The 16,222-nt window shown below is 41.2% G+C and overlaps 1 protein-coding gene across 1 annotated transcript; it reads right to left on the bottom strand.

The window, feature by feature from the left end:
- Positions 1–7,779: 7,779 nt before the first annotated feature.
- Positions 7,780–10,351, bottom strand: LOC128613917 (myeloid-associated differentiation marker-like protein 2). Its single transcript, XM_053635091.1, has one exon. The coding sequence runs from the start codon at positions 10,211–10,213 to the stop codon at positions 9,299–9,301; it is 915 nt and encodes a 304-aa protein (XP_053491066.1). The 5' UTR covers positions 10,214–10,351; the 3' UTR covers positions 7,780–9,298.
- Positions 10,352–16,222: the final 5,871 nt, after the last annotated feature.

Genomic DNA, 16,222 nt, shown 5'->3' with positions numbered 1-16,222 from the left:
CTGTAGTGGGTTTGGGGCAAGTCTCTGAATGTCATTGAGTGGCCTAGCCAAAGCCCAGACTTAAACCCCTTAAACATCTGCGGAGAGAACTGAAGATGGCAGTTCAAAGACACTCGTTATCCAATCTGACGGAGCTTGAGAGGATCTGCCATGAAGAATGGGATAAACTGCCCACCCAAGTGTGCAAAGCTTGTAGAGAGGTATCCAAGAAGACTTGTAGCTGTAATTGGTGCCAAAGGGGCTTCTACAAAGTATTGAATAAAGAGTCTGAATACTTTTGTGAATAAGAAATTTCAGTTTTTGATTTTTAATTAATGTTCGAAAATTTCTAAAAACATGTTTTCACTTCATCATTATACACTCATGTGAAAAAATAAGTACACCCCATGGAAATTGTTGGCTTTTCTGACATTTGGACAAGCAAACATTTGATCATATTTGAAACACTGCCTAATAATAAAGCTGATATACTTGAACAATACCACAAGGAAAATTAGCTTTTTCAATCATTTATTCAACAGAAATATCAATAGACACGATATTCTTCTGTGGAAAAAGTAAGTACACCCTTGGACTCAGAAACTAGTATTGCCCACTTTCGCAGAAATAACTTCTTGTAGGCATTTTGCATACTTGTCCACCAGGTTTGCTGGAATTTTTGACCACTCTTCCATGTAATATTCTTTCAGCTGCACGATGTTTGAGGGTTTTCTTGCATGTACTGAACATTTCAAATCCCGCATGACATTTCATTGGGATTCAAATCTGGGCTTTGACTAGGCCATTCCATAACCGTCCATTTCTTCTTTTTGAGCCATTACTTGGTGGATTTGCTAGTGTGCTTAGGATCATTATCCTGTTGAAAGGTCCACTTTCAGTTCAACTTCAACTTTCGGACAGATGGCCTCACATTATTGTCAAGCACTCGTTGATATGATGCAGAATTCATAGTTTAATCAACGAATGCAAGCTGTCCAGTCCCTGGGGGAGCGAAGCAACCCCAAACCATAACATTTCCACCACCGTGCTTCACAGTTGGGATGAGGTGCTTCTCACGAAAAGCTGTCTTTGGTCTGCGACAAACATGTCTGCTGTTACTGTGGCCAGACAACTCTGTCTTTGATTCGTCTGTCCAGAGACGAATTTACCACTTACAGAGCACATTATTCCAAAAGGCCTGGTCTTTGCCTATATGCTCATTGGAAACTGTAGTCTTGCAAATGCTTTTTCCTGTAAAATGTAATTACAGCATGTTCTAAAATGTTGATTATTTACTCAACACTGTTCTCCAAATACTGGAACTTGCTTTCTAGCCTCAGGTCTAAATACTGTCACCTAAAAAACCATAGCCATGTTCATGAGAGTCATTGTGTGTTTCATTTTATTAATTCTTGGTATGACTATTGGGTTAATGCAGGTGTTGCTTATTTGGTGTATTTGGTTTATCGTTAAAACCTAATGTTACTGATGTTGTAATTAATGCTGAAATTCATTGTTTGTTTTTTTTTCAAATAATGTGGTAAATAATGTCAGTTAGGGGAAAATTAATGGTAAATATCTCTGTAATATATAGCACCAAGGCCTTGGATAATGCTGTTTCATTCATTGTATACTTGTATATGGCCAGGGATGGAAAATCCTTGAGTTAAATGTACTTTGTTACTCTGTTGAAGTATTATTTTGAGTATACTTTACTTGAGAATTATTGAAATTGAATATTGTACTCTTACTTAATTGCATTTCCAAGGGAAATTTCCAAAATGTAATTCCTTACATTATGATTTAGACCTTCAAAATGCTCGTTACCAACCCCGTTGTTTTCTTCTTCCAGACTACAGGTATGACTTTACACTACTCATCAATTGAACAGACTCAGTTTAGCATCCAGTCAAGTTGTTCAAATGTAGAAAAAAAAACATTGCTGGATACAAAATATGCTGGAGTAAGCTAAGACTCATATACAATGAGGCTTTTTCTTAGCCTCCTTAGAAGGCATGGACTCCAACCTAATTTGATAATGTATGAGGTATGTTTTGCTAATTTACTAAGATTTAACTAAGTTAGCCTGTTTTTTGGCTAATGCCAGGTTAGACTAATATGAATTCCAGTAGCTAACATTTTTGGCTAGGCAACAAGTCAAATTCTAGCTAATGGTAAATATTCACTTAGAGAGCATGAATGAGACAAAATGATGTAGTGTCTTTAAAACAAAAATCATCTAACAATTTTAGATAAGTAATAAGTTACTTTTTACACACAAACATGATCAATTCATCAGATTACTTTTTAATACTAGAATACAAGTTTAAAAATAGCACTTTTTACATCACTTGACGCTGAACACTTCCACTTTCAAACTGAGTAAAATCTTGACACATTATACAGTATATACTTTCACTTAACGATAATTTCTCAGTACCTTGTTACACCCCTTCATATGACTAGAATGACAAAAAAAAAGGCTCGCTACTCCACATTGTCCTGATTCTCTGGAGGGTACGAGTACATGTGTGCACCTTTCCTACATGTGTTTTCCACAGGGATCAGGATACACACCATGCCTGACAATCTGCCATCAACTTAAAGTTGGATAATCCAGGAATGCTAACAATGTCTGCCTCCAGTCTGTCGGCGTGCTTTCAATGCTTTCATTTTCACGTATCAAAGATCTAAACGTTCCCCACAATTCACACTGAAAGACCAGCAAACACAAATCAGTCTTCATTACAGATCAGATTCATCGCTCCCAGTTTGCAAATCATAAAACTATTAATAGCATAAAACATTGGATAGCTGGACCATTCTAGACCGTCATTGTGATATGGCCAGGTTGTGTCCTAAACCATGTATAAATGTAATGACCAGTGGGGAGAGGTATGCCGTCTGTGGAATAGCAGTCATGCCTTGCCGCTATGTATACAGCAGAAGGTAAAGATAGGTTTCAGAGCGTAGCAGCTGTTTCATGCTGTCAGCTGGGCAGCATTAGAGCCACAGTTAGAGCCCAGTGGCAGTCCAAATTTACACATGCATAATATCCAGGTCATGCAGTCTTAACAAAACCTGTGCAATGTAGTACTTACAGGATTCACACAGTAGTTCTAAGCATTTTATTTAGCATTTTGAGCTAGTTTTATATACACGCACTCATGGCTCGCTCTGGCACTGTAACAGTACGTGTTATGCAAAGTTGCACCCATTACTGCAGAAGAGTAATATTCAATACAGATATTTCTTTTTTTTAATATGACTTTTTCATTCTACATTTGAATGATTTCACCTTAAAGGCTCTAACATTAAAGGCTTTTAACATTTTCTCACATTTTTCCAACACATGAAAGAGTCCCTGATTAGCTGATGAAATGAGTTTAATTGTGTTAAACAAGGGAAAAAACATAAAAGAAGCTAAATTAAATTGGGAAAACAATGCCGTAAATGATTGTGGATAGTTTCTATTGGGATCATTTAAAATAAATGCAGACAAACTGCCATCACTGATTTGCTCTCAGCAACTAGACAACAAATTTACATTGCATTAAAGTCCCCATGAAATCAAAATGGAAGTTTTGTGACTTTTAGTATGGATTTATTAGCTTTAAGGTTATCTACTTATTTAAGGACAACATCTGCATTTAGAAAATATATGCATCAGAATTCATAGTCTCTCTCTACCACCAATACAGATCAACAGTTTTAATGAGATCAGTCTGCACTTCAGCTTCTCATCAGATTTTCTGTCCAATCAAATGCTCTCTAGAATCTAAAGTGTCCCGACCCCAACATTATAAAAATCACCTTGTCGGAGTTGCTGTTGTTGAGCGAGAGAAATCATATTAGCAAACATGGGTATTAAATGTGTCTGTAAATACATGCGTTTTATTCAGTTTTTCAATTGTAAGTTGGTAAAAAAAAGCTTGAATTCGTTCACTTTATTGATCGGGCTCGCGTCAGTGGTTGCCTCTGCAAGGAGGTTCAGACTTGGCCAGTGATAGATCTTTTAATAAAATAATGACCTTGAACATTCATCCTGATCAACACAGAAATATTTTCAGGAACACAAAAATCCACCTTTTGAATTGATGATCTCAGTCTCTAGAATCAAACCTGATTGAAAACCTGTGGTCTGGATTGAACATGGTGTCCTTATCCACAAACCTAAGAATATAAAGAATCAAGAAATGTTTTGAATAGAAGAGAGGAACCTTGTTAGACGTAACATTAAGAGGCTCAGTGCTCAGGCTTCTACAAGTATTGTAATCTACCTATGATTTTCCAAACCAGAAAACATTCATTCATCCATCTTCAATTATAACTTTATTCTGGTCCAAGTCATGGTGGATCCAGAGTCTATCCTGGGAACGCAGGAAAACCCTGGATGGGACACATCTGTGCAATTTAGCGCAGCCAATCCATCTACCAGCATGTTTCTGGGAGGTGGGAGGAAACTGGAGAACCGGGAAACCCAGGCAGACACAGGAAAAACAAGTGAAATTCCACACAGAGAGTAACCCAAGCTCAGGATAGTACCAGGGATTGTGGAGCTGTGAGGTGGCAATGCTACCCTTTGTGATACCATGCATATCCATCCAGCCAACCATTTTCCATACCACTTATCCTACACAGGGTCATGGGGGAGCCTGGAGCCTATCCCAAGGAACTCAGGGCAGAAGGCAGGGGACACCCTGGACGGGGAGCAAACCCATCACAGGGCACAATCATACACACACATTCACACACTATGGACAATTTGGAAATGTCAAACGTCCTACAACACATGTCTTTGGACTGGGGGAGGAAACTGGAGTACCCAGAGGAAACCTCAGAAGCATGAGGAGAACATGCAAACTCTGTGCACACAGGGCGGAGGCGGAACCCCAGAGGTGCGAGGCAAAATGATTTGTGCTTTAAAAAAAAAAAAGATAAATAAATCTATAAGTATAACAGTATGTTGAAGCTCTAAATACCAGTCATTGCATGTTTAATATAATGCTAATTTTTCAGGAAGGATGCCAGTGGTAATAATTCTGGGGAGTGTAGGAATATTTCCTTTCAAATATCCTAACGTCCCTTCTCATGCATTAAAGGAAGTTTGCGGCAGCCGTGATACAGTTGTGGGTTAAGGGTCTTTGCTCAAGAGCCTAACCATGTATTGAGTATCCCGATGGCTGCAGACTCAATCCCATTACCCCTGGCTTTGCTGAGACTTTTACCCCATGATGATGAGCACAGGTCCTTAACCACTGAAGCTTCAACAGACCTGTTGTTGCTATTTCATGTAAGCACAAGATAAGACAAGACTTTCTTTTATTTCTTAACAAAAGTTAGGAAAAACCAACTTTGCCATGGGAAGGCCTTACAGAATTTGTGAAAAACTCAATTAAATCCTCCCTGCGTGGGCACAATATGCCTCTCTGTGGCCGCCGGAGCGTGCCGACACTCATTCGATGCCACCCTCAAATCCCCTCAGATTTATTAAAAAAATGCAGAATCTGCTCAGTCTAAAAGGGAATTCAGGCGAAACACGGATGACAATTTTATGTCACCGTGATTAGACGAAGTTGGCATGTAGAAGGAGACGCACGAATCCAAATCCACAGACTGACAGTTTTTCTTAAGGGGCTCATTTTGATCCAACAAAAAAAGTAGAGCGGGTGAGTTAAAGAGACAGGAGAGGTAAAGAGAAAGACTCACACAAGGTGTTGCACTGAATTTCTATTCTTGGGTCATATCTATAAAATTACCACACTGACCACTGGATTAAAACCACAACACACAAAAAAAGCAGACGAGGCCAGAGGAGCCGTGAAGCGTCTCCTTTCAGACGGCCTTTGCTTTCCCCAGGTGGGTTTATTTCGCACTGTGAGGGGCTCTTTGATGTTTCAGCCTTCATGGTAATAAACCGTCAGGCCAAAGAGCGCTGCTAAATCTCTCATAACGCCAGCAGCCGTGGCACGCTCAGTCAGGTGCGAGGAGCCTTTGGTGCATACAAATGAGTTTGCGCGTAGGATCGCTCCATGGGTTCGTCATTAAAAGTCCACCCACATTTGCATAGTCGACACCAAACAATGCCGCTGATTTATTAAAGGCAGGCGTCTAATTACTTTTAATTAATGTTGATTTATTCACCTTGATTGACATGTGAGAAACACAGCAAGGGCCCTGCTGAGTTGGATCTCTTGCTCCCATGCGAGCAGACTTGGTTACACTATATTCAGTAAACAGACATCATGACCAGCACATGTGGCATGTATGAGTGATGCGCCGTGACAGGCGGCTGCTATTCATGCTCTTACCCAGAAGCCCTGAGCGGTGGAGGTCTCTGGCTGCTGACGGACAGCTGTCTGGGATGATCTCGCTCAGACGGCGCAGTTACCCGCTGCGAAGATGTGGGCACGGAGCATACTGAGATCACAGACAGAGGCCAGAGATACAGAGAGCGAGACACCGCCGGCACTTCACTCCACTGATTCTGAGGAGCCCCATGAGCCTCACACACACACACACACACGATGATGAGAGACCTGCCAGACTGCCGATGTCGTTGTTAAACTGAACGGATGATTTGGAGTTGTCACAGCCCTTGAGCAACCCTTGGGGGTGATGGGAAATCGGCAAGGCATTGTGGCACGCGCTGGCTCAGCGAGGAAGGATTGAGCTGATCTGTGCGGACTGCCACCTGAGGGGGCCACATATACACACACACACACACACACACACACACACACACACACAAGTCCACCTCTACTTCCAACCTTTCTCTCTACCATCTGTCCATTGCTGCATCCCTGAACCCCTTAATTGTGGGTGGGGGGGGGGGGGGTTCATAAGGGAGAGAGAGAGAGAGAGAGATGGGAGGGAAAGCAAAGCAAAGCAGAAACATCAGCAACAACCTGAAAAAAAAATGAGAGCGATTATCTACATCAGCAAGTCAGCACTCTTATCCTCCGCTTGTGTTATCAGTAAGCACCTTTTGAAGGGGATGTGCTGCCGCTCGGGTGGCCCACACACACACACACACACACACACACACACACACACACACACAACCGAGAGACTCATGCGTGTGCTCATTCTCTAATTATGCCTGTGCATGCTTTAAAAGACACTGCAAAACACACTCTGGGGGGTGTATGCTGTTACTTTATAGCCACTTTATTTTACAGCGACATCACTTCTAAATTTGCATTTTCCAGTGTATAAAAAAACAACACGGCCCTTGTTTAAAAACTTCTGAAATACAAACTGCAAAAATGATTCAATAAAATACAAACTGTAAAATAAAAACTTTTTTAGAAGAAATAGAATAGAAGAGTTTTTTTTGTGAGGAAAGGAAATCCTGGTTACTGAAAACTCAATTATGATTAAAAAAATTAATGTGTTTAAGATGAATGATTTAATGAAATCTTTGTGAAATATTTGTGAATTAAAATCCGTATAATTTGTCCTTAGAGCGATGGGAATTATTTTCCACACAGGAAAGGAAATTTGTATTTGAATGATGGTGAACGAATGTCGTAAAACTTGATGGGATTGCTTTTTACTGCATTGTTGAAAAGGCTTTCTCTCATGTACATCTCATCCTAAGCTGATGTGTTCTGAACTCATGTTATATAGTCAAGTATGATCTGTTAGAACTGAGTTTTAAATTTCTTATGCTTTTTCTTTTTTCATATTCTGGTCCACTATAATCATTCATATGATGCAATGGATAGAGATTAGGTGAAAAAAAAATTATTTGAATGTGTCTGCTGTGGACCCTCTTTTATGGCCATCTACAAGAAGGAGGGAACAGAAAAAAGCAACAACAAAAAAAATCAGAAGAACAAAGGAAAGAAGAGAAAGGATAACAAATAGCCATGTCTGGATGACAAAAGAGAAGAAAAGCAGCCGTGGATGAACAGATCAGCAATATGTGATATAAGAGAGAGCGTGATTGATAGAGAACGCTAGAGCACTGGCTGGAGAAAATGAAAAGTTGAGTGAAAAATCTGCCGATCCTAATGGTGTGATGCTGAGCTGGCTGGATTGGTCACCGTGTCCTCCAGGAGAGCAGAACATGCTGACGGAGAGAGAGAGAGAGAGAGAGAGAGACACACATACTAACCAGCTGGCTGAGAGAGGAGAAGACCCCCTCAGGACCTGCCTGGGGAAGAGGACTACGAGGAGAATTATAGTGGTCTACAGTTGGCTTTCAAAGGTGTATCAGGACTTGTTTAAGAGTATGTGTGTGTGATGGAGTGTGTGTGGATCATGATTCAGGTTCAGTGAACATTTTATCTTGGGTCATAAAAAAAAAAGAGACAAATCAACACTTTCAAGAATAAGGGCAGAACTGGGTCATGTCTTTGTAGTTTATTATCTCTTTAATTATATAGTCCCAATATTTTAAAAGTATGTGCTGTGAATAAGATTATATGAATGAAATTGATTATAATTCACAACAGTTTTATTTTATGAGCTAATTCAAATATTAGAATGCTTGAATATTTGGCTATTTATTGGAGCTGTATTGCTTTTTATTCCTGAAATTTACACACACAAACCACACTTTTATTAAATTTTGTTTTGGATTAAACCCAATTCAAGTGACAGGTCAAAAAGTTAAATATATAAAAAACCTAATGGATTGTGATTTTCCACCACAGTAATTAAAAAAAAAAAAAAAAAAAAACAAACAAACCCCCCCACACACACACACACAGAGACTCCTTTGCTATGCTTCATAGATCCCATGTGGATCCTGGACCCCACTTTGAGAACAATGGATGTATACCAGACTGTTACATTACATCAGCATTAGCCAGCTAATTTAAAGAGATTGTTCAGTGAAAAACATTTCTCTCATTTACTGTAATCTTGTAAAACTTTACTGTCAAGCTAGTACAGTAATGTTGTGGAGGCAGCCATCTTAGACGAACAGATACTATGTGATAACATAGTTCCATTTTTAACTTCTTTTTCTAAATCTATTACTAGATTCTCTATTTAAGTAAGAGAATGATGTAGCTTAATTATAGACTTCCATTAAGCAAATATCAGATATAAAACATTGATTACATTTGGGGAAGTGAAAAGTGGAAGTGGACAGTTATGTCAAAGCAAGTGTTTGCTGTTCTAGTGTTTTTTTAATTTAATGTAAAGTCCAGTGCACAAAACGTGTCCACTGCAAGACAAATATATGGCCCTTCTACTGTACGTTTGCTCATATTGCTGTGTGAACAGTAGAAAGTGTGTGATTTGAGGCACAGTCTCAGATCTAGAAATAAATAGGAAGATTGAAAGCACAAGTACAGCGTAGTTGTTACACACGTGGCTGCCGTGTCACAAAGCGCGCTCTCTGGGAACAGCAGAGATCTGTGATATAAAACGCCAGGTTGAGAAAGCAGAACACGGTCACAACAAGCTGGCTGTCCCAGGCACACTTCCCTCCAGGACAGCCCTGAGGTCTGAGTGGCGTACCGTACTTCCTATCGAAACAAAACACGGGCCAGGTCACAGCAGCACTCAGATACAGCAGCACTGCTGCAAACGTGCAGAGCACTACAAAACGGTCAAGAGGCAGATTCAGGAAGGTTGTGCGTCCCAACACACTCAGTGCCACCACCAACGCTGTCACGGCAAAGCACAACACGAACACTACCACGCAGTAAACGGTCGCCGGGTGACGCCAGAACTCACTCCCATTAGCAAGAGTGATGAAAATGGCGCAGCTGACGTAAGCCTGCACCACCTTCAGGAGGCCAGACGGAGTGGACATGTAGCTGGCCGCTCGGGCTGGTTTGGCCCGGGACAGGGAAACTTCAACGATGTATGCCACAAACGCTGCCCAGGAGCAGACGGTTACGGCTATCCGGAAATTTCTAACCTCACAATCGTTATATGGGCACTCATTGCGCACAAAATAAACTGGGTACACAATGGAAGCTGTGAGGTAGAGCAGAGCAGACGTTGCTGCAAGGGTCACAGTCAGGTTCTCCCAGGACACAGGAAGACATGAGTGGAGACGCGTCACATCCAGGGCGAAGATGGCTGCCGAGAGGGCAAAGCAAGCGCTCCATGCTACCATGCAGAAGATCCCGTAGACAGCAGTGTATCCTGCACCGTGAACCACTAAAGAAATCACGGTACAGCCGAGAGCAAGCTCACTCAAACGGACAGCGCCCAAAGGGGACAGCACGGCTGTCTTGTTTAAATAATGTCCACCCTGGGGGTTCATATTGGAGTTATTCTTTCCTCAGTTGCCACCTGGATTCTGTAGAATTCAAACTCTCTTGTGACTTTGATTATTTTAGACCACTATGTATGAGTTATGTCAGGTTGTCCAGGTGATGGTGGGCACTTCCAGTGATGGTGACCTCTGGCTTCTTGTTGTCCGTTGCTGTCAGTGGATGTTTCTGTAAAACTTGCACCCTCCAGATGCTCGGAGAGCAAGCTCTTCCTCGTGGGCATGTAAAGTATTTCCGTCTCTATTTTGGAATACGTGACTCACAAACTGTCACAAACAAAACCCTTCAAAATGGCTGAGCGCTGTGCCTCTAATCGTAGCTGATTCAGACCGCAGTTTGAAAGAGTTTCACTACATCACAATCCACCACATCAACTGTGTCAGTTCAAATCATGTGGAAGCATATGGAATATTTACCACGTGAATTCCTTCGGAGGATCCAAGGTCTGTAGAGAGTGGGTTCCTATAGTCTCTGCTCCTCCATACAATTCAGCAATTTTCAGAATCTCCAGTAAATCAACATAAGTATATGAATAATCCCAAGTGTCTTTACAAATCTGGAAACGTATCTTTGTCCAACAACAGTACAAAAGAAACAAGACAAGTCATGCTAGGCTCCATACCCGAGTGGCCATGTGCTGGACAGCACCGAAACTGAAGATCCATAGAAGGCAGGAGAAAGTTATTTAAGCCGGGGTGCGGCAGGGTGTGGATGCCTGGGGGTCGGTATGTGTGTCTGGACAGCAGGATGAGGGCAACAGGCACCTGACCCCAACATTGTTGGGGGGGAAATGAACAAAGTTCAGCTATAAATACCAATGGTAGAGTCCACAAATGATCAGGGAAGAATGTAAAGATATGGGAAGTTATGCAGTCGTACTCAGTACCCTTTAACTCAACTGTCTTCGGACGGACTAGAATCCAGACAGTTGGCTGTTGATAAGACAAAAATAGTCTATAGCTACATATTCAGTGTTAGAACATTTGCCCGGCACCTCCGAGGTTAGGGGTTCCTCCATCCTGTGTTTACGCAGAGTTTGCATGTTCTCCCCATGCTTCGGGGGTTTCCTCCACCAGTTCAAAGACATGAATGGGTGATAGGTTGGCACCCTGTCCAGGGTGTCCCCTGCCTTGTGCCCTGAGTTCCCTGGTATAGGCTGGCACCACTAGCAGCAGGTAGTCGGAAGGCATTGTGGGTAATATAGGAAATCATTATCCAAAGTGAAAATAGACCAAAGTGTTCATAAAAGAAGTTAAAAAAAAAAATTCAACTCAGAATTTCATTACAAAATAAGCTCACACCCTAATTATAAATATTAATATGCAAGTCTTTCAAGGTGGATTTTTCCTTTGAGTTCAAATCATTTGATGTTGAAGAAAAGTTCACCTCAAGGGATTTTTATTTCTTAGCATACATTTTAGTGCCTGCTGCCATCTTGTGGACAAACACATTCTCTGCCACAGATGTAACAGATCATGTCAGCACCTGTAGCATCTAACATATTCCATAAGTATTTTCATTGTCTGTGAATCTTTTATCTACAGACTTACCTGGTTTACCTTCCAGGTGCACATGCCTTTTTTAAATAAAGCACTTATAATGTCCTGGATAATTATTTGCACCCTTTATATAAATGGTCATATTAAATAAACAAAGGCCTCCAAACCCATTGTAAAATATGATGGTGGATCATCGATGCTTGAGGGCTGTTTCATGGTTTGATGGTATCATGAATTCTGCTATGTGCCAGAATATTTCAGCCTCAAATCTAGTTGCCTCTGCCAGGAGGTTAGACCTTGGCAAAGGGAGGTAATGACTAAAAGGGTGCCAATAATTGTTGCACAAATATATTTAACAAAGATATATATATATATATATTTTTTAGATAAACCTGTGTTGTGTTTGCAATTGTTTGATATCAATGAGAGCAGAGTATTTTGTGATTTTCTTTAACAAAAGATCAAAAGGTTAAACAATAAAGACCATTTTCACAGCCTTCTTTGCTCATATTTACCAAGGGTGCCAATATTAGTGGAGGGCACTGGATAAAGGAGTTTAAAATGTTGCATTGAGCATGGAGGAGCATCCAAGGTCTTTACAACTGTCTCCAATCTTGGTAGACTTTTACAAGAAAAGACCGCTATTCTTTCCAGAAGAGGCATCAGATAATAATTGCAAGGGTGCCAATAATTCGAATTTTGAATGAAAAAGAACTACTTATGTTAAACTTTTTGTGTCCCTATATGTTTGAACACAAGTGATCATTTATGGGATGTGTAAAACTTTTTAACTAGCAATTTGTGCTTAATTTCATAAAGGGTGCCAATAATTCTGGAGGGTACTGTATTTAGAGTCCTGTTGATCCTGAGAGTGGTCAAGTACAAAAATTCAGGGTTTTGTTTGCAGAGAATTCTCATACAGTTATTTCGTAAAAATTTTTTTCCACCATATTATTTTTTTTTTTACTATGACATTGTAAATAATCACTTAAAGAAATGGAAATTTCTTTGCTTTCCTAAAAATCTTTTCCACCCTTGCGTATGAAGTCGTTTGTTGCTTTTCATGGCAGGTTTGAATTTTGTGGTTGTGGTCAGACAGCATAAGACATCTGGGATGTCCAGGTTTTGAAGGATTCCATTTTAAAGTCACCCAAAACTTTGGTTTAGTGTGAGTTTGAGGCTCAAACTTATGATCCTAGATTAATAGGCTCATAGTCTACTGAATGAGCCAACCAGGCAGCCAAGCACTTTCAAAAATACTGGAGCATTTTTACTGGCAGTTTATTTTTCTAAGCATTAACAAGCTTGGTTTCTGTAGCAGACCTTCTGTTGTGGCCAATTTCATGGATTTATCTAAATTATTTAGCTGCTTGGGCAGCTCATCAGACCAAAGACTAGCTACAAAGCATTTTGACAGACTTTCATGGATTTTTCACTTTTTTTTTTTTACCTCTCTGGCTTGATTATAGAACCAACGACATGGCATGGTCAATAAAAAAATTGACGATGTAACAGAATGTTTAAAGATGAATGTGTAACGGGTATGGAAAGTATTCCATACATTTAATGTGTAGAATTACACAAAAGGAAATGTATACCTGATGTAGCTGTCTACTTGTGTGAGTACTTTCCCTATTAATTGTCATGATGTCATTAGTCTGTGTAATTTCCTGTTTTGACTCCTCCTCTTCCCTTTCGCATTGTAATTGAATGGGAGAGAGCACAGTGTAAGGGCGATTCAATCAGGTAGGCTGCTTGTTTGTGTTATCAGAGAATAAATGAAGAGTCGACCCAGTTGTTGTCCGCCCTTTTTTTTTTTTTGGATAAAATAAAACACACAACGCAGACTACAACCAGTTACACTTGGTGCTGTGACCATTCCGGATCATCAGATCAGCGCTTCGCCGATTGCCGTGGTTGCGTGACGGCTCGCCTGCTTCGCCAGACTTCTCTCCTGGTCATCTTCCTCATCAGCGTCGTTTGTTGCGGCTCCATGTTCGTGCATAAGGAAGGCGCGCGTGTGAGATGAACAGCGTGTGACATCGCAGGACAAACTGTTGAATCTTAAAGGACCTGTAAAGTGTATAATTGACCTTTTTTCTCCAGAGTACTTTCGTTCATCGTTGGTGCATATTAAACAAGAGACTTTGTGATAAGCACACCAGGACGCTTCAGTGACCTTCGAGCATCGTATCCTTTATCTGAACATTATATAATAAATGACTGTAGATGCATTTTAAATAAGAAACGGTGCCTAATAACTTATGTGGTGTGAGAGAAAAAAATATTTTTGTCAAGAAAAGGAGCGTTTCAGTTTTTTTTTGATTGTTGTCCTCATTCTGATTCTGCTTTGAGCTAACTTTATTTCATATATTTCCCTGCGTGTATGAAGTGTACTTGAACATTTGCCAGTTAGTTAAGGTTTTCTGTTTGGGGCATATTCATTCGCAGTCGTTTTTACATTTTATGTGTTTTCACTTTACATTTGAAACATGTTTGAGGATATTGGTCAAGACAATTTCAGCCCTGTGAAAAAACCTAATGTCACTTTCCTATTGGGCAGGGGTGGTGGACCCGAAATATATCGCAATGAGGGAGTGTCTGAAATTACTACTCGTTGTTATGGGAGAGGGAGAGCCAAAGCTAATGTGGGACTTGACCATGTGCACGCAGTTGATTCAGTGATTGGTGCTTCTGTAGGTCCAGCAGCTAGCTCTACAACAATCACACGCCTTGATACTGAACGTGTTGTTACTCCTGAGTCATTAGGGGGCATCGTTTCAGATCTGGCTCAGAAAATAGGTGAGAGTATTTCAGCCAGCCTTAACCTTGCGCACCAGCCCAGCCCAGTACAGCCTAATCCACCTTTCCAGTCTCAGCACTCCAGTGAGTGCACTGATGCATCAGGCCTGAAGGTGATAGTACAGCAAGATCCGGCACCTCCACCATTCTTCAGGGGCGATAAGAGTGATTCATTTACTGTGCATGAGTGGGAAGATATGATGTGCAGTTATTTAAACAGAATGAAATGCAGAATGCGAACTGATGTCTCTGATCTCATCATGAGCAGATTGGCTGACAAAGCGAGGGATGTGGTTAAGGTGTCTCTGCGAAGCCGCCCTGAACTGAGTGCCAGTGAGCTTCCAAGTGTAGTGTTTGACATACTGAAACGCAACTTCAGTGAGTTGGCTTACTCAAACATGCCTATGGCTGACTTCTATTATACTGTCCCAAGAGCAGATGAAAGTCCCGTGGATTACTGGAAAGGGCTTAACAAGGCCATAGATGTTGCTGAGGAGCGCTTGTGCAGACGTAATAAGAGTGTTGAAGATCCCACTGCTGAAGCTGTCATGATGTTTATTTCACATTGCCCAGACCCAAGTCTCGCTATGTCTTTTCGGTTTAAGCCAGCTGAGCAGTGGAGCGCTGCTGAGGTCCAGGAGCGGTTGGATAGTCATCAGAGGGATCTAAAGAGAGTCTTTCCGGGAACACAGCACATGATATCTTTGTCAGCTTGCAGCCAGTGCGCTGTTATGGCATGTCCTAGTTCTGTGTCCAGTTCTCCTCAGCAGCCTTTTCCCATGCCAGCCCAGTTGCTGCCTCCTGTAAATCAACTTAATCCTAATGCTGTTCCATTTTCTCCAGATACAAGTCTTCAGCACATGGTTGGCATGATGGATAGAGTCCTGTCATTGTGCACTGCCTCTTTAACTTCATCAAGTCCGGTTCATGCTGGCAAAATTTCAGACTTCAAAACCAACTTGGGCTATGCATGTAGGGTCTGTAGATCCAAGGAACACACTACATACTCACATTGTAGACATCAGAGGCTATGTCGTCACTGTCTCAGTCCTGGCCAGTTTAAGAGTGACTGTCCTAAAGTAGCATGCCCTGTGACTCCCTCAGATACAGCTCAGTTAAACTGAATAGCTCATGTGAGGGAAGGGGTAGCATGGGCAATTTACTAATACCCTCGAAGAAGAGACAGATGTGCAAAATATTTTCGTGAGCAGCTGCAAGCAATTGCCAGAAGACAAAACTGTGTTATATGTGGGGTCTCAGAGAGTTGATGGTGCGAGTGAGTTGTTTTATGCTCCTGTGACAGTTTGCGACCGTTACACATAAAAGGGGTTACTGGATTCTGGTAGTATGTCCTGCACGCTCAGTGAGGAGGGTGAGTCCAAGTTGTAAGTTGATGGTCTCCTTCCACATCCTCAAGCGATTCCCAGTAATATGGTTCTAGTTGGCTGTGATGGCCTTACAACTGTGGCAAAGTGTACATACGACTTGGAGATTGAAGTCTATGGATTTAAGTTTGTCGTTCCAACTCTTGTGGTGCCTGGACAAAGAGACAAGTTCATAGTTGGAAGAGAAACTTGTCGGATGTGTAGTAACACCAATGCGGGGCTATCGATGGGTGCCGTTGAAAATACTAAACCCTAATCCAACATCAGTGACTCTTCACCGTAACACTAAACTGGCCAATGTTTCTTCCTGTCT

The sequence above is a fragment of the Ictalurus furcatus genome, chromosome 10 (genome assembly GCF_023375685.1).
Source record: "Ictalurus furcatus strain D&B chromosome 10, Billie_1.0, whole genome shotgun sequence".
NCBI classification, from domain to species: domain Eukaryota; kingdom Metazoa; phylum Chordata; class Actinopteri; order Siluriformes; family Ictaluridae; genus Ictalurus; species Ictalurus furcatus.
Note: the sequence above shows the minus strand (reverse complement) of the source record. Positions and strands in the feature narration are given on the sequence as shown.